This window comes from Aspergillus flavus, chromosome 6 (assembly GCF_009017415.1).
Source record: "Aspergillus flavus chromosome 6, complete sequence".
NCBI lineage: Eukaryota > Fungi > Ascomycota > Eurotiomycetes > Eurotiales > Aspergillaceae > Aspergillus > Aspergillus flavus.
In genome coordinates this window covers 2,276,082-2,303,880 of record NC_092410.1, presented here as the reverse complement: position 1 = coordinate 2,303,880, position 27,799 = coordinate 2,276,082, and the positions used below count along the sequence as shown (strand labels likewise).

The 27,799-nt window shown below is 48.1% G+C and overlaps 9 protein-coding genes across 9 annotated transcripts; 5 read left to right on the top strand and 4 right to left on the bottom strand.

Annotated features, from left to right (window-relative positions):
- Nucleotides 1-54: 54 nt before the first annotated feature.
- Nucleotides 55-11,445, bottom strand: F9C07_2286310 (phospholipase D1). The gene is made up of 5 exons (XM_041286820.2): nucleotides 11,279-11,445; nucleotides 10,925-11,123; nucleotides 2,545-10,726; nucleotides 2,415-2,483; nucleotides 55-2,331 (listed from the first exon to the last, which is right to left on the bottom strand). Exons 3-5 carry the CDS (start codon nucleotides 7,944-7,946, stop codon nucleotides 2,325-2,327), a joined length of 5,478 nt encoding a protein of 1,825 aa, XP_041149080.2. The 5' UTR covers nucleotides 7,947-10,726; nucleotides 10,925-11,123; nucleotides 11,279-11,445; the 3' UTR covers nucleotides 55-2,324.
- On the top strand, nucleotides 209-1,837 carry F9C07_12109 (uncharacterized protein; the record flags this gene model as incomplete). The annotated part of the gene is made up of 1 exon (XM_041286825.2): nucleotides 209-1,837. One exon carries the CDS (start codon nucleotides 209-211, stop codon nucleotides 1,835-1,837), a length of 1,629 nt encoding a protein of 542 aa, XP_041149079.2.
- On the top strand, nucleotides 8,757-9,924 carry F9C07_12111 (uncharacterized protein; the record flags this gene model as incomplete). The annotated part of the gene is made up of 2 exons (XM_041293846.1): nucleotides 8,757-9,144; nucleotides 9,203-9,924. The coding sequence occupies 2 exons, from the start codon at nucleotides 8,757-8,759 to the stop codon at nucleotides 9,922-9,924; spliced, it is 1,110 nt and encodes a 369-aa protein (XP_041149081.1).
- F9C07_12112 (60s ribosomal protein L15/L27) lies at nucleotides 10,508-11,310 on the bottom strand (the record flags this gene model as incomplete). The annotated part of the gene is made up of 3 exons (XM_071507769.1): nucleotides 10,508-10,726; nucleotides 10,925-11,123; nucleotides 11,279-11,310. 3 exons carry the CDS (start codon nucleotides 11,308-11,310, stop codon nucleotides 10,508-10,510), a joined length of 450 nt encoding a protein of 149 aa, XP_071367850.1.
- On the bottom strand, nucleotides 11,446-16,667 carry F9C07_2169766 (ATP-dependent RNA helicase CHL1). Its single transcript, XM_071509349.1, has 10 exons — nucleotides 16,647-16,667; nucleotides 16,157-16,449; nucleotides 14,516-16,070; nucleotides 14,459-14,463; nucleotides 14,213-14,303; nucleotides 13,992-14,158; nucleotides 13,293-13,934; nucleotides 12,574-13,239; nucleotides 12,348-12,518; nucleotides 11,446-12,285 (listed from the first exon to the last, which is right to left on the bottom strand). The coding sequence occupies exons 3-10, from the start codon at nucleotides 14,637-14,639 to the stop codon at nucleotides 11,575-11,577; spliced, it is 2,577 nt and encodes an 858-aa protein (XP_071367849.1). The 5' UTR covers nucleotides 14,640-16,070; nucleotides 16,157-16,449; nucleotides 16,647-16,667; the 3' UTR covers nucleotides 11,446-11,574.
- On the top strand, nucleotides 15,715-19,187 carry F9C07_12114 (extracellular protein SEL-1). Its single transcript, XM_041286826.2, has 5 exons — nucleotides 15,715-16,449; nucleotides 16,647-17,382; nucleotides 17,441-17,560; nucleotides 17,619-18,863; nucleotides 18,925-19,187. Exons 1-5 carry the CDS (start codon nucleotides 16,340-16,342, stop codon nucleotides 18,934-18,936), a joined length of 2,223 nt encoding a protein of 740 aa, XP_041149083.2. The 5' UTR covers nucleotides 15,715-16,339; the 3' UTR covers nucleotides 18,937-19,187.
- Nucleotides 19,188-20,118: 931 nt separating this feature from the next.
- Nucleotides 20,119-20,559, top strand: F9C07_12115 (putative TBP interacting domain protein; the record flags this gene model as incomplete). Its single annotated transcript, XM_071507771.1, has 1 exon — nucleotides 20,119-20,559. One exon carries the CDS (start codon nucleotides 20,119-20,121, stop codon nucleotides 20,557-20,559), a length of 441 nt encoding a protein of 146 aa, XP_071367848.1.
- Nucleotides 20,560-21,645: 1,086 nt separating this feature from the next.
- On the top strand, nucleotides 21,646-24,285 carry F9C07_12116 (uncharacterized protein). Its single transcript, XM_071507772.1, has 3 exons — nucleotides 21,646-22,034; nucleotides 22,151-22,272; nucleotides 22,385-24,285. The coding sequence occupies exons 1-3, from the start codon at nucleotides 21,842-21,844 to the stop codon at nucleotides 23,759-23,761; spliced, it is 1,692 nt and encodes a 563-aa protein (XP_071367847.1). The 5' UTR covers nucleotides 21,646-21,841; the 3' UTR covers nucleotides 23,762-24,285.
- Nucleotides 24,286-24,774: 489 nt separating this feature from the next.
- Nucleotides 24,775-27,745, bottom strand: F9C07_12117 (putative RSC complex subunit; the record flags this gene model as incomplete). Its single annotated transcript, XM_041286822.1, has 5 exons — nucleotides 24,775-25,758; nucleotides 25,839-27,110; nucleotides 27,175-27,243; nucleotides 27,333-27,495; nucleotides 27,573-27,745. The coding sequence occupies 5 exons, from the start codon at nucleotides 27,743-27,745 to the stop codon at nucleotides 24,775-24,777; spliced, it is 2,661 nt and encodes an 886-aa protein (XP_041149085.1).
- Between the last annotated feature and the right edge of the window lie 54 nt (nucleotides 27,746-27,799).

Sequence of the window (27,799 nt, the reverse complement as noted above, 5' to 3'; positions counted from 1 at the left end):
TGCACCCGGAGTTAGGGCAGAGTCTAGCACGTGATAAAGTTTTTGTCATCGGGTGCACGGGATGAATCATGTGCTTGCTAGCTTGTGAATGCTGCCATCTTCGTCTCTTAGTTTTGTAATTCATTCATCCATCAGATCGTCCTTTCATTCTCCTGCTTTTTCATTATAACAAATTCTTAAAACTTAGAACGTTGCTTTGGTCCGGTATATGCCCCGGATTCTCGTCAGTCATTCGCAATGCCTCGATTGCCTAGTTTCTTGCGCGACCATGCGCTTCTACCTCTCAGCCGGTTTACTCCCCTCTCCTTCCTCTGTCCTTCGGCAGCACGCGTTTCACTCTTCCCAGTCAAAACATCAAGCTATCTCTGGAACTAGGTTCTACGCTAAGGACATGGCTGTATTTAAAAACAGCCTCCCAAGGACTCTCGAGGCCCACCGATCCTCGAATAGGACCAGTTTGGTTCGTAAAGTATACGACCGGACACCCTCTAGGGACCTCGCCCGCCCTGTAATTCCGGTGAAGGAAGCTATGGCTTTGAAACTACCAGTTAAACTGGTTTCCCCAGAGGCTACAGCACAATTTGTCTCATCTGGGCCATCGACACGGACAGCAAGGAATACCCGTACCCTGGAAAAGGATCCCGTCATTACCAGCCAAACTATCCCGTGTGACCGGATACGATGGAATGTAAATACAGAACAAGGCCGATGGGAACAATCCCCATGGATGGATTACTGCGATGCAGGTCGCGAATGGCCTGACAGCTTCATGCAGCTAGATGCAGAGATCCGCGCACTTGAGGAATATTTGTTACCAACACCCCCTGAGCAGGATAGGGTTAGCCACATAGTTACTCAAGTTACGAGCATGCTGCGAGATGTTATACCTCATACGCCGCAGGTCATCGGCTCTCGGCGAACCGGGTTTGCAATGAGCCATTCGGACTTGGACTTCATCTTACCTGTGCCAGACCCAGCCCGATCGATCGACCGGGCCCGAAGGCCAAGTCCTACACGGCCACAGATCCTCAGTCTTCATAGTGATCTATTGTCTCGGGTGGAATGTACCCTTCAGCATTGCTCGTCGTTTAGCGGCCGGATTGAGTTGAGCGGCAAATGCAATTCAATTCTGACCGCTGTTCACCATGAGACCGGTATGCGAGTCCAGTTCCACTGTGGTGAAGGATTGCCCTCCTCTGTTGAGTACATATGCGACTATCATGCTGAATATCCTGCGATTCGGCCGCTATACATGGTCATCCGTCTAATATTGGAGTCGCAAGATTTGTTTGGTAGCCATAAATCGTCCATTGAGCCTGATACTCTTGTGATGCTTCTTGTGGCATTTCTTAGAATGAATCATGGCCGATTTCAAGAGTCAAGAAGCTTGGGCAAACAGCTCCTTGCTGTTTTAAAGGTATACGGCTCTGAGGTCGATCTAAGAAGTACATGTGTTTCCGTGGACCCCCCGAGCTTCTTTGATGCTGGTACTGTGAAAGACGCAATAAAAAGGTACGATGCAGAGGATTTGCCAGCCCACCTCCGCGGCCAGCGTGCACTTGTAAATCGGAAGAAAACGGCTGCTATCAAGCGCAACATACCGGCAGCCTCGAGGTTATGTCTTCAGGATCCCGCCAATTACATGAATGATCTCGGCCGTACATGTTCTCGCACCTATGAACTCCAGGACGTTTTTGCGCGCGCATATGATCGCCTTGGTATATGTCTTGGTGCATGGGAACGGCGTAATCATGGCGGTTTGAAAACTAGTCTTCTGGCCTCTGTTTTACGAGCAAATTTCGATGACTTTAGCAAGGTGCGAGCGCAGATAACCTAGGCTGGAAGAAGGTCTTGTTGTATATGAGAATAGATCAATCACTTGTAATCATAAGCAGTGTATAGTATAACCTAATTTAATATAGGTTAGAGCCATCTTATCGTATGATGAAAGTACAATACTTGAGCTTTGTTCCCTATAACCCTAGGTCAATTAACTGCGACCAATATTCCTATTATTTAAAACACAAAAACAAGACCACTATGGATTGGAAAGAAGAAAATGATAGACCGAAGATAGAAAGCCTTAAATGCCAAAGTATCAGGAAGGCAGGTAAAATTATTAAATCAACAATAGCCATTAGAGGAGATAGGGAAGATTCATATTATCATTTGTATAGAAGTTACAGAAATACGAGCATTAAGGAAACGTTGGAAGCCACAATCGCCGAGCACATCGCGACTAAGCACAGTTGCTTCACCAGTATGCTTAGAGTCCCGCAAAGAGAAGTGGATGAATCAGAGGTACACAGAGGACACGCAGTGTATTAATTACTGCAGATAATTAGTAACCTGCCTATAATAGTGAACAAGTAAAAATGGAAAAGAAAAAAAATAAAAAAAAATGAACAACTTACTAGATTTCCAAGGGAGAAAGTTGGTCAAGTGTGTACAGCCAGTTTCCACCTTGCTCTTCTTTTTCGAGCCTAGTTCAAGCAGTTAGTACATAGGATTATCGTTCATAGTGCAGCGAAAAGTTCTACTAACCAGTCATAAGGCCAAAGAATTAAATGTCCTTGAACCTGGTTCAGAAGGTCCTCCGCTTGTTGTTTGTCCATCACCTCATCTGATGCATGGAATTCCCGTTTCGAGCCCAGAGTTGTAGCTCTTCGTCTCCGTCGTCGTGATTGAGCTGTGGCATTTCGGTTTAGAGCCTCCGAATAATCAACGACTGGCGGATCTGAAACCTGTTTCCCATGATCTTCTCCTGATGATCCATTATCATCATGCCGCCCGTTTTGTACGTTTCCAGATGCTGGTGCATCCAACGTTCTCAACCCAGTCATTTTTTCGTCTTTAGATGACAGTGTTTTCTGTTGTTGTGCTATATCTGACCGCATACGATCGTGATTCTGGGTGTTTGCAGCTTGTCTGAGGTCAATCTTCTCAGATGATGATTGATCTTTCTGGCCCATCATCTGCCCTTCCGCGTTTGGACCGGCTCCTAATAAGTTAGACTTGGTTGTGAGACCACCTGCAATCAAGCTAGCACCTGTACCAGGCGGGCCAGTTTGCCTAGCATGAGCCGGACGAAATGCCTTAGCACTGTGTTGATTCTGCATCTCAGCAAAACGCTCCCCGTAATCAGCATAGTCCTTATACTCTTTCCAGGACTTCACCTCGCTGTCAGGCATGCAGCGGAAAACGCTCCGGAACAATTTCGTATTTTTCTCGGCAACAGCATGCCAAGTGTCTAGGTAAAACACGTCGATCACCGGATCTCTCATGCAGTCTTTATCAATGAATACATGTTTCATATCTGCGACCAGTGGGTGCGGGTGCTTTGTCACGTCGAACTTTTCTTTAGATGAGGGAACAGCGCCATTCCCACCGCTCTCGGTATCATGCCCTGATAAAGCTGGGTTACGAGCAGCTGACAGTCCTTCAACGACTGAACCTGGATCATCGACATCATCTGACAAGATGAAGGATGTTTTCCTTGTTTCGTTGTCGCCATTGGCTTCTTGTTGCGGGCAATGTCTCGGTTGCTGGATGGTGCCCTTACCCTCGCTCGCAATGGGTGAGACCAAGACCTCTGACTTGTCACCCAAGAGCTGAGAATCACGCGCTTCTCCTAAACCGGCTTGCAGAGCAGCACTAAGATGATCAGGACCATAACCGTCCACATCCTTTTTATGCTCTGGGTTGGCAGTCACTCTTGCATCTGCGGTGAGCTTCCTGTTCGACTTGAGATTAGGATTGTCACCTTGTTCCCAGTCGACATCATGATTGAAGCTGTGCATATCTTCCGACCGCGAGAGGAACTCGTCTTGTATACGGTGCCGACGCTCGATCATGTCCCTCTCATCCTGTTTTTCCAGCATAAGTGATTCAGGATCGAGTCTCTCATGATCTCCCGGTGACTTGGAGCCCTCCTCCGCAATCTGGATCCTTCGCAGTTCTTCTTCTGTAGCCATGGAATGCTCCATGAGCTCATCTACATCAATGCCAAGATGCTCTCTCATTAGGCGCATTCTTAGAGTGTGGGGGAACCGTCCGACGAGGTAAGGACGACCATTCATGCTGGACCAGATCATGTCTGTATCACGCACAACAGATGCAACCTCTGAGTCTCGCGATCCCAACATAGACCGTTCATTGATGTTTGCAGATCCAATGATTGCAGCTCGATCATCAACAATCATGCATTTAGCGTGGATGTAAAGCTGTTCAGTGACAAGTTGCTTCTGAGGGCCGATCTTGCCCCAAGCCCGCAGGCTGAAAAATTGGATATAATCTTCAGGCTCAATGCCCAAAGCTCGGAGTCGTCCGAATATAGATGTCTCTCCCCGGCAGATACTACGGTACTGACACATCATGATTAAACGGACACTTGTCCCGCCCTCACTGTCTACCGTATTCTGGAAACCTGGCATCAGTGGAATAACGATAACCGCACGCCATGCCTCTTTGTTCTTCGCAGCTCGAGTAATCCGCTCTACCAGAGCATCGCCTATCAGGTTCTCGATTTTCCTGCCGTCTATCTCACAGGTGCTCACAAAGAATTGGTTCTCGATATAGACGAAATGATCCGATTCTTCGATTAACTTGACATAGGCATTCATGATACTGTGCTCAGTGAGGTCCGACGTCCCAGTGGACCACGCGCTGCTCGATCGTAAGATCTGGACTTCACAAGTCCCGTCCAGGCCAAGAGCTTCCAAATCTGCTGCGTCAAAATCAGGCGGTGGAAGCAGGAATGGCGTGGGCCGAGTTGGTTTTCGCTGACGCAAGATATAGTTCCACCGTTGGACAAAATGGCGAGTGAGATCCCGAGCCGGTTGGCCGACAACATGCATTGATATATCGTGCCAGGGCATTCTGGGGATGACATTTCGATCATACATCTCTTCGTATGGTTTATCTAAATCATAGAAATCCTGAACACGTGGGTTCGAATAATCTTTGCCAGGCCAAAGCTGGCAGTGGTCAGCATCCTTGGGCCCATCTGAAGTTTCAAATCCTGTTGGTTTGTCATCCGTGAGAAGATGTTGTGGCGTATCCCACCTTCCAAAACAAAGATCGATACCTCCCACAAAAGCCAAGGTATGATCTATTATGCACAGCTTCTCATGATGTGCCCAGAAAAAAGTATTCTGTCGAAATTGATTTGGAGATCTCTGCACAAAGATGTTGGGATGCAGGTCAAGAAGGGAGAACTTGGAATATTCCGAGTCAATTGGGATGGCAGAGTTGATATTTCGATACATGATGACGAATATCTTGACGCCTTCGCGGGCTTTTCGCTGGAGAAGGCGGTCTAAGCGCCACTTCTGGCTGATTGCGGCTGGTCGCCGCATATAAAGCTCAGGACTAAGCCACCAGTCGTGAATGTATATGACATCTTTGGCCTGGTTGATCGCCCGTGATACCATCCACATGTGATCCCGAGCATCAACCAGCCACTGAGCGAAGCAATGGCGGCGCACCGGAGCAAAACTTTCAAACCTATTTGGCCTTGCCCAAGGGGTATTGTTGACCATAAACCGAATAGAATCTTCAAACTGATGAAGTTGGCGCTCGTTTCTGGCCAAGAGCTTGAGTTTCCGCTCTGAATTTTCAAGCCTCAGGGTGTGATGTTGCGGATGCCTAGCCGACTCTTTTGCCGACTTTGCAAGTTCCTTCGCTTTCTGATTTCGAATACTGATCTTCTGAGTTTGCAGCTTGAAAAATGGATCTATCAAGAAAACATCGTAGATATTCATTGCCTCGGGAGAGTCGACGCAAACGACGTAGCTATGTCTGACTAGGAACCACTTTGGTGAATGACGGTTTTTTACCATGGTAGGAGTCAAGGCCCTTCGGAAATCCAGACCTTTCGAGGATTGTATAATCAAATACCCCTCTTTGCCATGGTAGCTCCCTTCAGCAGCAAGGCGCACACCCAAGGCCGACAACTCCAGGAATTTACACAGACGATTGCTATCAGGTTTAAAGATAAGGAACCGAATCAGTTTTTGTAGATAAGATTCGAGTTTTTTTCTTTGTCTCTCCGGATAACTCTCTTTCTTGCTCGGTCCTGCGTCCGCTGCGCCTGAGGCTCCAGCAGCATTTTCTGTATCGGGGTTCGTTACAGTCGACTGTCGACGGGATATATTACCGGACGATCGCCGCCGTGACTGCTGCCTCTTCCCAGCTCTTTCATTGCCACTTGTCGCCTCGGCTGCAGTTTCGTAGCCACCGTCATCTTCTTCGTCCTCCATGTCGCTTTCTAAGCCCCGAACACCCCGTAGGTAAGGAAATGCACTTCGAGGGAAACGTGGAAGATTATGTGCGCCTTCGGTATTTCGCAATTGAATATACTTCTGCGTTCCAAAATGCAATTTGTACTTCAGATGAAGATTTGCGAAATCTCTCAGCGTCCGATGAATGATCCACTTCATCCGGGTCATGCCGCTGCCATATTCGAGTTCAATCCTAAAAACAAGGTGGCGATCTCCGGAATGAGAATCGATTCTACTATCCGTTACTCGAACCTTCAGCTGCTCAAGAAGAATCGGAATGCGTTTGCTGCCGTGCTCATCGCGTTGAAACATGCTAGCGAGAATTAGGGCGGCCGGTACCCCCGAGGTCAACTCGGCTAGCAGTTCGGCCGACTTCGCATGGTCAACTGTGTTGTCGGTCTTACGTCGCTGTCCAATCAGCTTCAATCCAGCCTTGATTTGCCGCCATCGTTGAGCGCTGAGGCTAGAGCCACGTTCGGCTCGATGGCGCCTCCAGGGCGCGCCGAGACCCTCAACGTTTTCCGACGGCCCTGCCATGCCAGTAAACCGCCTTAAATTGCTAGGACGTCTCTCATCCTGATTCGGTTGTGAGTCAATTGGCCGCCCCCCGGAATTAAGCGCACGAGTGTTGGCAAGCCAGGCGCTTCTCCGCCGCCAAGCGTTATCGCGATTAAGACGATCCCGGCCCTCATCCTCTGACACTCCCTCACGTTGCTGCGCGTAGTCTCCATTATTTCGTCGTGGAAAGAAGTTCGTACGATAGTTTTCAAAGGGGCCGAATGAGCTAGGCAGGTGAAAGGATGGCCGACCCGAGGCTTTCGGTGTGTTCGGTTCTGTTTGAGGTGTAGAATCGTTTTCTTGTCGACGACGCAGCTGCTTCTTCTTCTTCTTCTGCTGCTGCTGCTGCTGCTGTTGCCGACCTTGTTGTTCTCCCGCGCTCTCTTCAGCATCGGCATCAATATCGCTCCCTTCCTCTTCTAGCGTGTTGGGGAAACGGAACTCCCCCCTTTCCGAGCCTGGGGTGGTGAGATCATGGTTAGCGTGTCTAGAATCCCCGATAGTCGCAGCACTAGCTGAGCGGGAATGGGAGACGAATGAGGGGGAGGCTGCAAATGCTTTGAGCTTGCCGAAAATCGATTGTTTTCCCTTCAGATCCGCGTCAACATCATCCCCTGCTACGGAAGAAGGTCTTGACCGGGCAAATTCAGCAGGAGGATCGTTCTCAATGAATTCACCTGTAAACTGAACACTTGGGCGCCGCGACGATAGCCCATGATGGGATGTCTGTGATTCTTGGCTCATGGCCTTCTGCTTGTTGTCGAGCGACTCATTCGGCCGTCGAGGATGCAAAGATGCTAGTTTAGCTCTGGGAAAGCCATCCCATAATTCCCATGAGCCATCTGTCTCCCCTACATGTGATTTGCCGCCATTTTCATCGGTGATAATATTCGCTACCCGCTGATTTTCCTCGACAGTAGCCTCCGCCTTTTCCCGATTATCTGAAGGCGAATACTCAGTGCCAGTGGTGCCAGTTGGAGAAGGGAAAGGTGAGGACAGCCTTGGGCCATTGGATAGAGCAAGTGGCTCTGGCTTTCCGGGGGTGAGCCGATCAGAGGGGTTTTCAGGAACCCTCATTTCTGAGGGATGGACCGTAGATTCGGTCATAGTGCGTTCTAAGGACAAGGCGATGTTAGTTCACTACGGAAGGAGTCAGGGGCAGTACAATGAGCCTACATAAGGATCAATATGATCCTGTCAAGATTGATCATGAAAACCTCACAATGAAGTCATTCTAACGCTGTCCGAATGCGTGATTATATCTTGAACAATAAGCCTAGGGGGAAACTGTCAAGCTGGGCCGTTAGAACCCAAAGAAGCGTTCGTGTTGAGACACAAATACTAGTCCCGAGCCGCAGTGGAGTTCGACCCATAATTAATCCCAATTCCGACTTGGAGACAGAGGGACCCGCTTTAGCGTGGGAACTTGGGAAGGGGAAAGTCCGAATGCCAAAGGCGCAGTTGATCTTTGGTTATAAGGAAATTGTGATCATTTTCTAGAGAATTTCTTTCTTTGATTATTGAATGAAAAAGAGAGGCCCTCTGACTGCACGAACAGTCCGTGAGCGGGTGGTTGAAAAGTAAGAGAAGGTTAAGAGGGGGTAAACTTTCCAGACTTGATAATCGTACGTTCATGGTTGAAAGACTGTTTGGGATAAACAAGCGGGACACCTTGTGGCTGGTGAAGAGAAACAGCCACTGGCTGTGCTCCGATTTCTACCTAGGTCCTAGGTACGGAGTATACTGAAAGTTCTTGGCTTTGAACTCCGCAATAGCAACTTAGGATATAAGGCTAACATCTCCTCGACTGTTGCTCCTCAACCTTGGCACTTAACTTCTTGTTATTCCTCTACCTTGTCAACCCGCCTTCACAGATCATAAGCAATAGAAATAAAGTACAGGCATAGAGAGAGAGAAATGGCAGACCCTCTTAAACCTTTGGATGCCGCACCCCGCACGAACCCATCACCCATATCGCAAAAGACATATCCGGTCGCAGGAATACTTACTACGGTATTTGGTTTAAATGAGTTACCCGCCCAAGCTTCAGAGGTTGCGTGCCTCTGGTTGTTGCACCCCCGACTAGCGACTCAGGAACGGATGACGGGAATTGCTACAGCAGCCATCACGGACTGGAATAACCGAATCAAGACCAGCTATACCAATGATAGCCAATCTGTAAAAGGCCTAATTGCCGTCGCATTTGATCAACGAAACCACGGCACGAGGCTGGTTGATCCCACCGGAAATGAGGCATGGAAACAGGGCAACCCTCGTCATGCGCAGGACATGTTTTCCATCTTTCGTGAGTGCTCCGCATTTTCAGAATGAAGGTTCCCACTTCTGATTTATTCGGAACTTAGAGGGCACTGCACGGGATGTTTCCCTTTTGATCGATTATCTCCCATCTTTCGTGTTTCCTCAATCCGAGTACAAGATCACCCAAAACCTCGTACTTGGTGTTTCCCTGGGTGGACATGCAGCGTGGAGCTGTATCCTACACGAGCCGCGTATTACTGCCGGCGTGATTATCATTGGTTGTCCTGACTATGTAAATCTCATGGCTGATCGTGCGAGACTGTCGAAACTCCCAGCATGGACAAGCAGTAACCCGCCAGGCTCCCAGTTCTTGGGTTCTGAGGCGTTTCCTGTGTCTCTCCTAGACACCGTCCGTAAATATGACCCAGCCAGTCTGTTCTTGAGCTATATGGATATGAAGAAGAGTGTTGAGCCTCTGCGGAACTGTACCTTGCCGGAGCCGACCGAGAAAGAGAAGCAGGCTCTGCAGCCGCTGTTGGCCCGCTGCTTAGCAGGCAAAAGAATACTTAATCTTTCCGGCGGTATAGATAAACTAGTTCCGTACCATCGTGGAGAAGCCTTCTTAACTTGGTTGAAACAAGCAGTGTCCCCTAACGGCTGGTTTTCCAATGGTGCGGTGACCCTAGAAGATGTTATTGATGAGAGCGCGGCGCATGAGGTGACGCCCAAAATGGTTGACGAAGCAGTGCGATTCATTAGTGATGCTCTCGCCGCCAATGACGAGGATTTAAGGAAGTCTGGATTTGTTCGTGAATCCAAGATATAATCGGATTATAGAACGAGTTAAGTACACAATGATAAACAATGTGATCCTGATCAATACCATCTGGTATCAGCATCCCCGTACTAACAGGCGCCCGAGCTCATGCGCCGAGAAGGAAGCAATCTTGCCGCCCACTGATATCGTTCCAGATGGAGGCGGTATGTGAATAAAACAGTAGGCAAGTGTAAAAGGGCAATTCTAAGCGGTTCTACCTGGTTCAGAAGATAGCAACTATTCAGCCAACCACGTAGGGCTTACCTCTGAAGCTCAGAAGGTTCTACTTCTATCTTACAGCGTTGTCGCCAAGGCTCATGTTGCCCGGGACGGCTTTAGGTTTAGAAAAAGCGAAAAGGAATCCTCCTTTATGGTATTTTGTGAGATAGTGAGATCGTAAGGGTGTCCGGAGGCTATGCTATGCTCATCACAAACAAAAACCCTTTGTTTTGTAAATACACGGATCCCTATGGCCGATCCGCGGCTCCCATGTTCGAGTCTTTATTCCCTTCGAAAGAAACCGAGCCTCAATAACGCCGACCAGAGTCAGCGTAGCACCTTGACCTTCTTAAGATAGCCCCGTAATCCACATTTAAGCAACCAACTCAACGACACCACCAGCCTCCTTGATCTTCCGTTCAGCATCCCGGCTGAAGTACCTGGCACGGACGACGATGGGGATCTCGGGAATGCGGCCCTTGCCGAGAACCTTGGAGTAGCCAAGAGGAAGGAGGTCGATAACGGGAGCAGTGTCGGTCTTCTGGCCGTTCACGTAGGCGTCACGCTGCTCAGCGGGAACGAGGGACCACAGCTAAACCAAGAGTTCACCAATCAGTTAAATGTTAATCACAGCCATGGTAAATATCTCGCTCCCTTCATTGTTGCCAATTGATTCATCTTGCTTTCATAGCATCCCTCATATTTCATGTCACACTATGCATTTCATGCAACCTATCCTCCTCTTTATCTCCTTCCATCGGTCTACGGCAATGTTCATAACTCCACGTACCTTGTCGAGGTTGATCACGGGCTTCCAGAACTGCTGATTGGTCTTGTGGAAGTACCTCATACCAACCTTACCGAAATAACCGGGGTGGTACTTGTCGAGGTTGGTACGGTGGTGGTGCTGACCACCGGCCATACCACGACCACCGGGGTGCTTGCGGTGCTTGCCGATACGACCGTAACCGGCGGACACATGGCCGCGGCTAGAAGAGAGAGATCCAAGTCAGCTTCGTCTTGTCCCAATCATTCATAACGTCGATATAGGAGCCGGATGGGATATTAGCTTGTCGCATTTTACCACGACAAACAAGAACGTTCGACCACACTAAGGCGATAAAGAAAGAGCTTTTCGACTCACGCTTTCCTTGTCTTCGAGAAACGGGTAGGCATCTTGTCGACGGTGGTGTGCTCGACAAGACCGGTCTGAGTGTTTGGCGATGGGGGGATGCGATCGTGTGTGCTGGTCGCTCAGATGTTGAAATCAAGGCCTGGAGGCGGCGGCTCTAGATTGTGCGCTAAGTTCGCTTGCCCTAAGTAGGGTCAACCCTTCCTGTCTTGGCATAATCACGTGATCCTCATCACGGGAAAATGAGTGAAGACCAATATTTTCTAAGGAAGAAATTTTCATATTAAGAATGTATAAAGTAATGTTTACTAGGTTTTGCTGGTCCTTTGTGCCACAAAGAACTTCGAAAGACTACCTATTGTTGCCCCAGCTGGCCGCAGAGCGGAACTGCTCGCCATGCTTTGTTTGATCCAAGCGGGCAGTTTCCCTTGTATAGCGGGTTTATCGTAACGTCTATCCATCAAAACGATGGCAGCGTAATCATTACGATGTCTAATCGCTCTCCCTATACACTGATTGACTGCCCGCATGCAGGAGTTCTCATAGAAATCCTTTCCCGCAGCTTTTGCGACCAACTGCCGGTTTGCATCGGAGCCCGAGCTCTCTTTGTATGCTTTTTGCTCAACATAGTGGATCTTTGCTTGCCAAACCGCACTGCGTATATTTGGAAAGGGCAAGCCAACAATCAACACACCTCTCCCCAATCTGTCAGAAAAGTTGATACCCTCTGACAGCTTTCCACCGACCACGGAAAGAAGTAACGCCCCTCGCCCTGATCCGACAATACTTGCATATTCTTGCAAAAGCTCCTCAGTGCTTATAGTCACATCTCGTGACTCATGCAGAATAGTCTTTTTCCCCTCGATCAAGTCATAGACAGTACGATTCTTCTCTCCTGCAAGGGTTCTTTTCCATATGCTCAACACTTGACTTAGATAGTCATAACTTGGGAAAAAGGCAACGACGCCATCTGGAATAACCTGGCATAGAGCAGCCATCGTTCGTCCCAGGTCAACTATCTGTGCACACGCATGATTTAGATCGTGGAAATAGAAGGGTTACTCGAACTAAGAATTCATACCATCCGTTCTGAATCCCGTGTCTCAAAGGTAAAGTCAAATTCTGTACCTGTAACCCCTTTACCTAGGACTTGTGCGATCAAATTCTCTGGGGGAATGACATGACCATAGCTAAAGGTGCCCAGGCGACTCGATGGCACGTATGGGAACAAGTGATGTATGTAATCCGTCATCTGTATGTTTTGTCAACTAATGAAAAAAGGGCGTGCTAGTTAGAAACTAACATACAGGTGACATAGTTCCGCCAGCTAAGATAACAGCTCTTGCATCGTCAACAATTTCGCGAAATTGATTCATTGGGTCGAGGAGCATATATTTCAACTGAATATCACCTTGGGCCTTAATATAGAACAATTTTCCTTCTGCTGAAAGGTTCATCAATGGTAGGAGGAAACTCTGTATATGGAATAGGACCGGTGTGGAAGGCTTTCTGTCTGCTTGGCGGTCTGCTCGCTCTCGAGAAAATTCGGAATAACCGTCAACCTTCCTCGCTAGTTTACTCTCACGTAAATATCGACATAACTTGTAAGGGTTAATCTGGTCCACGCCTTTTCCAGACATGAGGTCTGATGGCTGGACAGGACCTTCGGGAGCTTGACTTGTTTCGAGAATTGTTTTGAGGTGGTCAGTAATCGAAGTGACAAGTCTGATAACCTGTGCGATATAGTTCCGGTTCTTTCCTTTCAGTCGAGTTTTAAACTTTCTTGCGTATGTTGTCAACTGGAATAGAGAGGTTTGCAGTTCCGAGAGTGTGATTGTTACCGAATGGATGTTGGATATAGCATCCATCAAATTATGAGCCTCGTCAATAACAACGACATGCCCCTTTATCGATAGATCAAGCGCGTCTCTGGCTGACCGCTGAAGCAACAAGGGATACGGAAGCGTCACGATCTTTCAAATATTAACAACGGCTGTCCAGCAAACAGGTTCTGTGAGCAACCCACCTCACTATGCTTGGTGACTGAGCGGGACGCGTAGTAGGGACATATTCCAATATCCTTCCCTAATTTTCCTATATCCTCAATATCCTTAACTGTGGCTAGTACGTGGTCCCGAAATTGTAAAACCTGCGCCTCGTTCTCATTTGATGGTAGAAACGGGCATCTCTGTTCCGCGGCAACACCTGGCTGCTGCATATCTAAGCAGCGTTCACTGATTGCAGTTACATTATCTAAGGAAGACACTCGAGGGTTTATGCACAGATTTTTCCGAGACCCAAGAGATAAGTGCCTTACACCTTCCTGGAGTCCATCTGTGTCAGCCACTCCTTCACTGAAGTCCTTCGGTATGCTCGAAGGCATATTGACTCTTCGCAATTCGCTTGCAAATTGTGTTAATTGGGAGTGTGTCCTCGAGCAGTAAAGTATCTTGATATCTTCATCCCCATAATCTTCGTCTTGTCTGGGATGTGCCGATGATTTGTGTTGGAAACGCTTCAATAACTCTAGCGTGCCGGTGGAAAGACCGCTTGAATAATCAGTCCGCTTCCGTGAGGAACTCTTCTCTTCGCCTTCGCTGTCGTAATCATCCAATGCGAAATCATTGTCGGTCTGCGCATCTGAAGCCCTAGAAGGCACATCGAACTTCTGGACTGGCGTTTCAGCAAGGAAATTGCCTACTCATGAAACTGATAGCTACCATACCTGTCGTTTGCGTGGTCCGCTCGAGTTCTCTAGAGCAATTTTCTGCTTTTCCTCTTTATGCCTTGCTTTTGCCAATCGTTCCTGGAGTTCTTTCCTCTTCTCAGAGACAGCGCGACTGGATTCCCGTTTTGCATACTCCAGCATCCATTCCGGTTCTCCGTCATCATCTGCGAGATTACGTATTAGACCAGATTCCTGTTAAGTCCAACCGAAAGTCTAACATGTAGTGTTGTTGACAGTTTCCTGGAAAACTTTCCGTTTATGGTCTCGTAGCCAGGTCAACGAGCCGCATATTATGCTTAAAGATTTTCCCTAGTGCAGACAAGTCTCAGTAATCGAACAAGTGCTTATTGTCAGTATGATATTTAAAGTCTTCTGCTAATATACATTCCGTTACTTCTACAACGGCAGATATCCACCAAGAATGGAGGTGTAGAAACAACAACTGGTCCAAAAGTTTGACTCACAGTGCCTATCATCAGGTGCGTCAGAGGAGCCTCAATTCAAATCGAACGCCAACTTACCAGTGGGAGACTCAAAGACAGCCACTTTACCCTTTTCAATACAAGAGTATAAGGCCCGCATGAACTGGAGCTGAATGTCATATGGCGAATAAGGGTGGTGGAACTCTTCTGCCTGGGGTTCCATGATTCCTGCAGGAGATAGCGTTCACACGTTCATCAGGTATTAGTAGATCAGAGGCTCAAGCTCAGTATGGGTCCATTGTACGATCCGCCTATCAACTAGCCAACTAGCCGAAGAGGGAGGAAAGGAGCAGGGGCAAAGGAAAACGGAAAACGGAAAAGATAAAAGGAAAACTAAAAAGAGTAAAAGGGGGCGGGGTGCAGGTTACTAATTTGTACTAGAAGGCCCAATGATAAGAGGCGAAAATGGGGGCGGTAAGATTAAGACCTCGTCTGTAGTACTTACCTACTCTCTAGGCACTCACTGTCTCATATAGTCCTAGACTTTATAGTATGTACATACACCTGCCACCTACGGAGTACTGTACCTATCCACGATTACATCAGTTCATAACATTATCGAGACCGAAAGACCCACAATGAAGTCTATGTTTTTCAAAGGAGCCTGGAAAGAGCGGAAGAGCTGTTATTACTGTCCCTCAAGTTGCTTCAATACAGAGTACGAATCCTCACTACGCAGGCAATCATATGCCAAGCAAGAAGTGCCAAGTTTTCTTTCGAGATAAAACACAAATTTCTTTCTCTTGAGAAGCAGTTTTGAAAGCGATGAATCATACAAAACCGAGGTCACGGAGAACTTACCCATTAGGTACCTATCTCTATCTGATAGACGATTATGTACCGTATACGGTGTGGAGCAGCGGTTTTTATCAGTTGTAAGGAGTAGTATTTACTGGGTATGTCCAGTTTCTTTCTTACCCTTCTAGTCATACCTGTATGGACAAAGGCACTCGGTAGGTTTTGTATGTACTATGTATGTACTTTACACAGGCACTAGTCCCAGGTAAGCTGACATTTCCCTCTTAGTATCACAGGGACCTTTTTGTCTTCAATTTCTTTTCTTGTCTCTCGCTTAAAAGCATATCATCCTATGTCATCTTCTTCACATACCGGGGTAGGGCAAGGGCTTGCGCTACAGAAATGAATTACTGATTCATCTACCGCCTAGCAGAGCATCTGTTATATTTGAAGTGACGTTATTAGTAAATACTAATTTAATTCAGGGAGGGGAAGGATAACGATGAAAGTACGGAGTACTCCGTAAAAAATACAATTTAAAGTGATTAATTCTCAATTCTTCTTACCCCACTCAACCCATGTCCCATACTACCAGATACGTCCGCAGTACGTCTCTGATTCAACACTCGGGACCCTCATCCATCACTTCACCCCATCCCCCATTCAATTTTCGCTCTTTCGTCTGACAATTCTTACTGGGTAAACACTCGTCATCAGTGGCTTTCCTGCTGCCTGTCTCTCTCTCTCGCTAGATGACGAGCAGGTTCCTTGCAGTTCTTCCAACGTGTTCTGTACGGAGTATATCCAGCAAAGTCTCTGTCTTTCCTGGGTCCTCCGGCAATAAAACTTCCCCACAGTTGGCACTCTTTATTTTCCTTTTATTCTCTTTTTGATTACGTACCGAAGAACCGTTGAGCCCGGAGAGCCTAATCGTATTATTAGCTCTAGTCTGACTCTCAAACCCAAATTATTTGGCAAGGCCAACGAAAGACAAGAACGGAAAAGAAAAGCCCAATAGTCCAGAGAGTTCTTTTGATTATTTATCCTTTTCTGGGGGGGTGGAGGAAAAAAAAAAAAGCTTTCGAGGAAAATTATTAAAGAGGAAGAGAAGAAAATACGCCGACAATGAATAGACCACCTCAAGGTCGCGGTCAGCCAAGGCTGGGAGCTACATGGTATCCAGGGGGTCAGGATGATTTTTACATGCCAGAAGTTATATCCCCTTCCCCCCAAAGGTAAGACAGCCCCATCCAGTTGTTGATTTGGAGAAGAACAAAACAAAGGAAGAAAGAAAGACATAAACCGAAACAGGAAGTCTTCTACAGCTACGCCTGCTTTTTTGGCATCTTTATTTTTCCTCCTTTTTTTTCCCCTTTTCCCCTACAGTGGATGGGTGTGTTGCTAATCTGGACACGCTCTATCTTACCAGCAGAGTCATGCCTGAGGTCCCGGAGACTATGCAGGACAATATTGCCCACCTCGAGCATGAGGCTCGAAGCCCCCACCGTAGTCAATATGCTCCTGTACAATATGATCGGTCTCATTTTCCCGAGAGAACTTCTTCTGCCGCTGTAGTCCAGGGACAGCCCATCACTGCCGGCTACGAGGACACTGCCCACTACGAACAAGCCGCCGTTTACGATACCATGGAATCTCCTAATTTCTCGGCGTTCCCTGTCCTACGCAACCCCCCTCCAAATGTGCCCCCCACCGATGAGCAGAGAGAAGCGAGCTTGGAGAGGGCTCGAATGGCAGTACTTTCCTCCAATGACCCCGAAATGCAATTGGCTTGGGCTCAGGACGCCCTAGCTTACGTCGAGGTCGCCGTGCAGAATGAGGCTCGTCTGTCCCTAATCCAACCCCCGCGTCCCCAAACTCCGCAAGTGGAGCATCAGTTGAAGGTTGATGCGATGAACATCGTTAATTTCTTGGCCGATCAGCATCACCCCAAAGCTGAATTCATCAAGGGCATGTGGTTGGAATTCGGAAAATTTGGATACCGTGTTGATAAAAAGGAAGCATTCAGAGCTTACTCGAGAGCCGCAGAGAAAGGCTATGCCAGGGCTGAGTATCGCATGGGGATGCAGTTCGAGAGTTCTGGTGAGCCCGAAAAAGCCATCCGACATTACGAGAAAGGCGTTGCTCTTGCCGATTCTGCTTCTTTTTACGTACGTTACATCTCCGTCACTATTTTTCATGGCTCGCGCTAATCGGTTGAGGTTATAGCGTTTGGGGATGATGATCTTGCTTGGCCAGCATGGGCAGCGACAAGATTATCAAACGGGCCTTGATTATATCCAGCTAGCTGCGCAATCCTGCGACGAGAATGCGCCGCAGGGTGCCTACGTGTGTAGTTCCCTGAAATCTATTGGTATACTATCCAATCTGACATGGTATCTTGCAGGTTTATGGCATGCTTCTAGCACGGGAGCTGCCCCAAGTGAGCGTCCCGGAGAATTACCTTCCCCTAGATGTCAACGCCGCTCGCGTAAATATCGAGAAAGCTGCATACCATGGATTCGCTAAGGCCCAAGTCAAGATGGGCGCCGCATATGAACTGTGTCAACTAGGTTGCGATTTTAACCCGGCGTTATCTTTGCATTACAACGCATTGGCTGCCCGACAAGGAGAGCCAGAAGCGGAAATGGCCATCAGTAAATGGTTCCTTTGTGGGCATGAGGGTGTCTTCGAGAAGAACGACGAGTTGGCATTCACATACGCTCAGCGTGCAGCTCAGAGCGGCTTCCCAACTGCGGAATTCGCTCTGGGATACTTTTACGAAGTCGGTATCTTCGTCCAGGTTGATATTAAGGAAGCCAGAAGCTGGTATGCCAAGGCTGCGGCAAATGGAAACAAAGACGCTACTAGTCGAATCGACAGTATCTCACGTTCGAAGACGTTGTCCCGAAGGGATCATGAGCAGGTTGCCATCGCTCGGATCAAGTCACGCTACGGCTCTCACCAGCGGAATGAATCCATGCAATCAGCTTCGGAGAATCTTGAAATGCCCGATCCTTCCCGGATGAGTCTTTCAGATAATACCCCGCCAAGTGCTCCGTACCCCGACCGGCCACCTTCCAGGGCTCGGCCAGTGTACCCGCCAGGCTACTCGGTGCCTGACCCACGGCCAAGTTCAGCATTTGGCATCAACCCTAACATTCGCACCAGCGCTCCTAACTATAACCGTGCGGCATCTTATGGACCTGGGCCAATGGGGTATCGCTCTCCTGCCCCTGTCACACCCACCACCAGCGGTCCAGCAAGCCCCACGTCAGCAACACCCAAGCTAGATATTGGCTACTCCGCGCCGATTGAATCTCCGAACTCAAGACGCCCCCAACGCCTTGACAGTACACCGCCTGATCGGCGGCCTGTGAGGACGCCTGTTTCTGCTCAAGGCGGCCCTGTAGGCTCCCCGAAGCCAGTGACCTCTCCGTCTTCTGCAACATTTCCCCAGCGTAGTGAATCCATGCCGCCTCCAAGTGCACCTTTGGCATCCTCGACAACGCCAAAACCATCATCCGCGTCAGCCTCGGTCAGCCAGAAGCCTGCAGCACAGCCAGCCAAGTCTCAAGGCGGCCTACCGGGCAAAGGCCCAAAGACATTTGAGGAGATGGGAGTTCCGACTGCACAAAAGGACAACGACTGCGTATGCAATTCATCCTTTTCGTTAGCTTTTTATTATTTTACGAAAACTGACACCGTCATAGATCGTCATGTGATACCCATGAGTCGTTGTAGACTCTGCACTATAGTTCACTTGTTTCTTATCCGAAGGCTGCTTACGGACGGAGGTGGTACATAGAGGATTTAGTTCGTCATCGTGCGCTCTGATAACGAAAAGAAATTTGAGATATAGGAAGGGCTGTGGTGGGCAAGTTAAATTTCCCCTTCTTTAACGTATGCCTTCGTAATTGTACCGAGTCTCTTATCTTCTATTTTGGTCTTGCATTCGAGTTGGCGGTCGACTCACAATCCTTTGTTTAACATATTTGTAGCTGCTAACAAATGGCTGTTTTTGTTGAGGAATTTCTTTTTTCGCCTAGCCTTATAATTTCCAGACCATCTTACAAAAGATCTTTATAAATAAAAGTGTTCCCCACTCTCGTCAACTAGTCCACGTGAGGCTCGTGTGTTTGTATCACAGAGTAGTGGTAACTGCTTGTAGCATGATGATCATCATCCCCTCCCTGCCTTCGGCTCTCGTTTACTCTTGATTTTCTTCCTATTATCAGCATGAAAGAGAAGGGGCAAAGTGAGAAGATGCCGAACAACGGCAGTGAGTTTGTCACTCATGTTATGGATTCACAGGAATTCTAACCCCAAGCAGCTGTCAACGACGGGCCTACTTTGGTTCTGGACTATCTCCGTAAACCATAGCCCAGCCTTCTTATAAGCATGATAGACTAATTCATCACTCCCGCAAACATAGGGAAGCAGAAGTAAGGGTCCAATCTAGCACGATACTCATGTCTCTCCTTCTGTTCTTTGATAGTCTGGTAGCTAACCTAGAAGAGCAGTCGTCCCTATTCAGTATGTGGTTTCGGGAGGACCTATCAGGCAAATGCCTCACAGCTGATGGCATATAGGCCACAGACGTTTCTGCAAATTTGCACAACAAAGTCACCAAAAGTGAGCAACCCCCATACCAGGTTTGAGCCTCAGTAGACATCTTAATAAAGGCGCAATCGGAAGCATATGCAGCAAAGGTCTTGCGAGAGCTACATCAAAGTCAAAAAATCGAAGGAAGAGCATCCGGTTAGTGAATCCTGCATGCATGCGTCACCGTGGGAGGGTGGGTGGTGAGTGGATATCATGGAATACTAGCACTAACTTCGAGCTTAGGGAGGCAGGCAGTTTATCATGCTCTACAGAAGGGGGCCGATGAAAGCACATTAGAGAGAATGGTGGTTCTGGATGATCACATTCTTCAGCTGCAGGAACAGCTTACTGACCTCAAAGGCTATGTTAAAAGGGCGCGAGCTGAGCTGGCAACTCTGCGTGCGACTCCCTTGGCCTTTGACCTCCAAAAGAGCATCAACCAACTTCAAGTGGAAAAGGAGACTACATTCGCGATTCTAACTCAAGCCCGGGGCACCAGCGCGAGAGAGGTGGATGAGGAAGGCAGAACCATCACCAAAAGAGTATGGGAACGCTGGCAGAAGCGTGTTAATTTACGGAGGAAGGTATGTCGCGATTTGTGGAGAAGATGTCTAGAGATGGTGGATAAGGATGTGACTCGAGAAGAGCTCTGGGTATATATATCTCTCGTCGCCATAATTGAGACTGCTCACGGTAATGAACAGGAATTCCTGGGGCTAGAAGGGCCGTTGATCCTCACTTGATTACAACATTTGTATACATAGGTGAAGGGGCAAGCTAAAATATTGATGGGCCTTCACCACCTCTCGTCAGTTCCCTTTCCAGTGTACGGTGTTTAACGTACCATCTCATACAGATTTCCATTGCTAATGTGGATACTTAGTCTACTATAAAGGATGCACCGAGTGCCCACATAGATGTGGGGAAATGTTGTGTGATCGACCAATTCCTCCGCCTGAAAGAGCCTTGGGGTGATTCGATGAAATGATGGAGGAGCAAGTGGAATCAAATTGAGACACGGCCTTTAAAGAAAACTACGGTGTATGCTCCACCCAAGCATCGTCAGAGGTAATGACATTGCGATATGAGGACCATCCTATCACTTTCGAAGTGTGATCGTGTAATATTTTACCACAGTCCTAACGGCAACCCCATGGGTTTCTCGTATATTGTCTCTAGTGCCATGTGCCTTAATCTTATCAAGTGGGAGAAAGGAGGAAGAGAAGAAATGGGCCTATTGATCTGACTCTAGAGTGGAGGTGAGGAACTACATATTGTGTGGGTGTATAGGGATTGTTTTTGATGTAGCCTTCATTCATTTCAGCTATTCTTCTGGTTGATAATATATAAAGTAGATATCACTTACTCGGAGGCAGTTTGACTTTGAAAATTACATAATTGTTGACCGTGGTACGCAATGAGGTTGTCATATTGGTACAGTTGGCTGTGCGACGGTACATACCTAGCAAGAAATACGCATACAGAAGACAGCATTTCCACGAGTATTACGCTTATATAAGATAAAAGAAGTAGATCCTCAATGTTTTGAGAAATTGTTTCTTTTTTTCTTTTCCCCCTTTAAGAGAAAATACCCAGAGATTTCTTTCTTCTCCTTTTTCCCTCCATCTAAATGCTAAGGAAATGTTGACTTCCGGTAAGTCGTGGTCCAGGTTTACCTAAATTGTTCGGGTTGGCTGCCTCGGAATCAAGGTGTCGACGAGCTAATTGTATGAAAGTCGCAAACTCAACTAGGTTGACCAACGTTCAATATACCGTTTCCACACCAGTCTCTCTTTTTTTCACTTTTTCTTTTCCTGTCTAAATTATTTCTGCTTTCCTCGCCAATTTATTTTATTTTCTGCTGTTATCAATCTTGACCGCCCTCAAGAATCCCTTTCTCATTTAACTACTCCGTACGTACTTTCTTTCTTAGTACTCATTATTATCTCCACCCCGCCCGATAGTAAACCCCTCCGGATTTTGTGGGCTCCCAGTCAGTAGTCCGCCTTCTCTTTCTCTCCGGCCATGCAAGTGTCGGCCTCTCGCAATACTCCTTCTCAACCTCCACCTTCCCACACACCCCGTGCCCATAATCGCCTTTCAGGCGACATGAAAAACCGTGCTCCACTTCCGGTTCCCTCTGGGACTATCCAGAACGGCCATTCCCGCAATCTTTCAGGCTTTGACATGGCTGCCCGTAGCCCTCCTAATCAAAGCAGTAAGACTCTCTGCTCCGTACCTATTGAGCTACAAAGAAGGCCAACGACACTCCTCATGTGGATCCTATCAGCTGCGAAGCGAAGCCAGTGCTGACCTACATATGACGGACAACAGATACTAAGCACGTCCCCTGCAAATTCTTTCGTCAAGGAGCTTGTCAGGCGGGACCTGCCTGTCCTTTCTTACATTCTACCGATGCTGCGATTGACTATGCGCCGTGTAAATACTTCACGAAGGTATGGATTCCCAGAAAACACTTCGACTTTTTCATGCCTGGGGTTGCCCTTTCCCCATCTTTTTGGTCACTGGAGAATAGATATGGCTGATCACATGTGCCATGGGTCCTAGGGCAACTGCAAGTTTGGAGCCAAGTGCGCGCTGGCGCATATTCTCCCTGATGGCCGACGGGTTAATCGACCCAACCCTGGTGTAGGAATGGGCGGTAGTCACCTCAATCTAGGTGGCAGGGTTAATCCCCAAGCGTATGTGAATCAAGATTCAGCTTTGACGAATTCTGTCCTTTCGCAACAGCGAATGAACGGTCAAGAGCCCCGATATGGCCCTCAAGTTCATTCGCAAGAGGAATATGCTGCCACACACTCTCCACAACAACCATATGACGCCATTCCCACCATCGACGCGGGCTTGGCTTCAGACGCCGGGTCTAAGTACGGTTCTCCGATTGATGACATGCGATTTCCCATGTCTCCAAATCACCGTCATTTAACCGCACTTGACGCACCCCTCCCTGCCTCCTTTGATAGCCAAGGAATATCGCACGCCGCTCGTTATGGGCCAGTAGCCGCTTCTATGCCATCGAAATTCGGACTGGAACTATCCCCGCCCGCCCAAAGGATTGGCGCCCCCTCCGATGCGCTCCGAAGTCTCCGCGATACCGCATATGGATCGGATTTAAGGAAGCCACCTTCTTTCATGGGCTCTTCCCCTCCTGGGATTCCTGAGGATGGCCCGGGACCTCGATTTTTGCATTCACAGCGTTCGGTGAAACCACGAATGCTCTCTGCGAGTGTTCCGCGGCTTACCGCCTTAGATGATTGGGATGACAGCAATTTCCCGATGGAGGAGGACTACCTGCCTATCAATTTGCACGACGATGTGCTGACGCCGCAGGAGCGGCTGCGACGTCTTTCACGCACAGATTATGAACCTAGTTCAAGTCATCGTGATCTCAGTGGGCTTGGTATGACTGGTACCAGTCTTTCAAAAGTCGGTTCGCCTCTGGCGTCCAGCCCATCCAGATTTGGTGCCCTTTTTGCGAAACAGCGACAGAAGAAGGAGGAGGATGCACATGGCACCTCACTACCACAAGTCGGATCTCCTCTCCGTGAGTCTTCGTTAAACTTTGGCGCAAGTCCCAGCCTTGGCCCCATCGGAAGCCGGCAGACGTCGGGTGACGTCTCGCCCTTTGTCTCTACTCCTTCTCGACAGCAGTCAACGTCCATGATATCGCAACAACTCAGCAGTATGTCACTTCACCCTGGACCTGCCCGTCATTCTTCATCAGTGGGAGCTAGTGGCCGTCTCGACCGTACTGTCTCGTCGCCTGTCAGTACCAGCAGAATCGATGAGGAGCAAGGAGACTTGGTTTTCTCCATGGAAGAAGAAGAGAACAACAAACGGAATTGTACCTCCTGGAGTACCAGTAAAGCTGAGTCCCACGATGACGATTCTACACCGACGAGTAGCTCAGGCTTTCAGTCCTGATATCCTTTTAGGAAAGCGCAAAACCAGGATATGATAGGCACCCATTCTGACACCAATTTATTAGAACTCAAAATCTTTCATCAGGGTAAACAAAAGCCACGCCACATGACGGGAAACATGAGGAAAGCAGCTTTATAATTTGGCACCAGTCCACGATCTCGTTCATGGGGTTTTATTGAAGAGCCTATCAAATGCCTGGCTTTAGCCACATTTTGGTAGGTATTTTGCATAGAACGACTAAACTAAGCGATCTCCGAGAATCTCTGTACAACCTTCTTTCGTCTTGCATATTTTTGGCTTAGACCAGGTTTGGGATAATTCAGCGGTGTGGTCGGAGTTTCAGAGAATTGGAAAGGCTCAATATTCTGCTGATGGCTGTGATCGTGTTTATTTTATTCGTCGTATCTTCCAGTCCTTCGGCATTTCACACATTTCACGATATGGCATTTGAAGGCAGAGAAGTAAGAGAGAAGAGAGTGAATGTTCTTCTCTGATTGCTAAATACATGTCTATCTCGCTTTCTCTTTTTTGTCCCCTCATTCTCTAAAGATCTTTTCTTTGCAAGGTCTCTCTCACCTCATGTAACTGCTCAGTTTTACGAGTCAATGATGTGTTTTGTGCCTTCTTAAATGTGATTATGGTTGTCGAAGAACAGTGTACGTATTTTATAGGATTTATGCCTTGAAGATATTCACAAAATTACCTACATCACTTTGTCTATACAGTGCATAATTGGAAATGTTCGATAAAGACATCTACGTGAAACTCTATTATCACAACCTTCCAAGATAATGCAAAGCTTCAGTCACGCTACGTGCATGAAGGTGGATACCGAATCAGCTACCTACACAATGGTCATGTCCCGCACAAAGAAAAAAGGAAAAGGAAAAGAATAAGAACAAGAGTTTAAAATCAACAAAGGCTTGCATTGTGTTGGGTAACTAAGCGAAAACAACAACTGATAGATTGGATTGACAACTTCTATTCCCCTTCCTGTTTAGTAAAACCCAGGGTCATATCTCATCCATGCACATGATATTTTCTTTAAGGGGGACAAAGGTCGCACTCCTCGACTGCGCCTGAATTTGCCTCGTCTTCTCCTTATTAATACGGTCGGCAAGGACCTTTTGCTCAAGAGCACTGGAATTTGCTTTCCTGGCCTTTTCTGCTTGGTCATGATATAACATCTGATAGATCATCTCTGTGCCGGTCCCAATGTGATCTGCCATGGTGCCAATGGCCTTCATAGTCAGATACTCGATTCTCACAGCCAGCGACGCTTCCTCATCAGCCCGCTGACGCTTTACCCTCTGATCTTGCACATCTCGCTCTTCCACCTCCTTACGCTTCTTCGCTTCGACTAGTTTCCGGCGCTCCTCTTTAACCGCTAGATATTTGAGCGAATGGCCTAGCTTCTGTTGGAGAGGCGGTACAATATCCAGAGGCGGCGAAGAGAAAAATAGAACGTGGCCTTGATTGTCACAATGGAACTGGTCTCGAATATCTTCCGGGATAGTAGCATTAGCAGCATCACTCAAATGGAACACTTCGATCGGACGAGGAGCATTCGGGTTGTACACTGTCCCCGGTGGAACTTGTATGCGGTTCGTCTGATAGGGTGTATATGGTGTTGGCTGAACAGCTGCGTAAGGGTGGGAGACAGCCGGTGTCTGGTAGGAAGGATGTGGAGTCTGCTGTACAAAACCACTGGAGCGTCTCTGGATGGCGGGCTGATATGTTTGAGTAGGGGGTAACTGAGGTTGCTGATAAGTCGCTGGAGGAACTGGTACGGGCGCGTTTTGGACAGGAGGGATTGGTGCTGCGGGCGAGCGCGGTGGTGCAGGAGTGGTTCCGGCTACAGTAGTGTTGCCTTGACTATCCACACTAGGCCGCTGTGGAGTTTGACTGATCGAAGCCTGCCGAGCAGGAGCAGAAGGCAAATTCTGTGGAGGCAAAGACGGGGGTGGAGAAGGTGTGGGCTCAGGTGGTGGGGACTCCTAGGGAAGGTAATATCTGTTAGCCACAATAATGTCACAGGGGTATGTGAAATTGACGTTACAGGATAACAATGACTCACATTCTCATCTCGTGGTCGACGATGAACAGCGCCAACAATTGGCGGCGCGTTCTCGGCTCCCCAGGTTGGTTTTGGAAGATCATCTGTTTCCTTTGCGTCGCTCTTCAGCAGGTGTTTGATAGGGCTTGAAATCTTCTTGATCCGCCGAGGAACATCGAATAGGTCCATTTCGTAATCCTTCTCCCTCACCTCATCCGGGAGGCAGCTTGCCCAAGTCTTAATCTTGTTCAGCTTGTGCTTCTCTTCGTTATACCGAGCTTCACAGACGTATACGTCCTTATCTGGAGGGAGGCCCCTGGGTCGTCCACGATTGTAGCGAGTGAAAAACATCACAAAACAGCGATCTACCACTTCCTCGATCCGATGATCTCGGTACTGGCCAGTCTTGACCACCTCATTTGGATAGAAGTGCTTCTCATAATGGTGGACAGTTTGCTCGGGACGGTAATACCAACAGGCATTAACCCATTTATCTCCCTCGGAATCCTGCCAAGTACGATAGATCTGGGCCACGATGGGTTTGGTTACATCATTAGGGTTTTGTATATGGACCCAATCACCGACCTTCCATAGCTCGCCTTTGTAAAGAATCCCGTCCGGTAATGGCAGGCGCCCATCCTCCATCAAGTACTCACTGTCTGGTTTCTTTTTCTCAATTTCAGCAAGCTTCCGTGATTCTACTTGCAGATCCACAGCATCTTTATAGATCTGACTCTCCGGCTGGTTGTATATTTTGGCGTTGTTGAACATCAGGTCCATATCCCTCATGAAGTGATCGACGGAGTTATACTTCTTCCGCTTAGACTTTCGTTTAATGATGTCAATAGCGATTGGCTCTTTGATCTCCACATAATAGTCAGGATATGTAGCCTTATCAGGCAAACGCTCAAAGTGACGAACTTTGAGTGCGCCGCTTGGCCCTTTCAGCTTTCGAATTCCCTTCAAAACAGCTTTGATTCTGGCCTCCATCGGTGTGTCCACACGCGGCGGTCTTCCTCGTTTTTTTCTTAGCTCAGGATCGTTGGACTTGTGGCCGTCATCTTTTCCACCTTCTCGTTTGCTTCCAGGACGAGGGCCTCGTTTCTTCTTCCGCCGACCATCATCGTCCGAATCCTCTTCGTCCTCGTCGTCCTCGTCATCCTCTTCTTCTTCCTCCTCCTCCTCCGGGAGAGGATCTGCTTCGGGGATCTCGCCGAGGTCGGGGAGTTCAGCAACTTCCGCGGAGATGATTCCCTGATCTACTAGTTTCCGGAATTCGGCGACAAATACATCCTACAGACCAACATCAATAAAAGAGTGCAAACTACACCGAGGGCTTGGAGGTTCTGCAGCAGACCTTAATCACGAGCGCGTCTTCATACGCTTGAGACTTGGGACGGTTGTATGTCTGCGCATTATGAGGAATCTAGTCGGAAAGGTAGCAGGTTAGCATTGGCAAGCTCTAGTATACCGCGGAAGCGATCGCTCCGAAGAGAAGGATGGCCGTTGACTTACCAGAGCACAGTCTCGCACGAACAAAGAGAATTTCGTATATTCTCTCTTGTTGATCTTCTGCTTTAGAATGCTAAGAGCCATCGGCTCTTTGATGATATCGTAATAGTCCGGGACATTGCGCTTATTTACGCTGCGTTGGAAAAGTTTCGACGGATCATGGCCACTGGGGATTGAAGGCAGGAATAGTTAGCTTCGCGATGCGACTAGCGAACAATTCCCAAGGAAACCACTACAACTCACTCTTCTTCCCTGTATTCGTAGATGGCCATGACAACATCCATCATTGACCTCCATTGTTCGTCGGTAACGCCCTCGGCCGTCGCAGCGCTATCACCCTTCCCATCGTCCTCGATTGACTTCACGAGCTCTTCACGTGTGGGTTGGGGTTGCGACGGCTCCGATTTCTTCTCCATGCTGTGCAAAAACACGGCCGCGAAGACCAAAGACCATCGGAGACACTTTAAGCA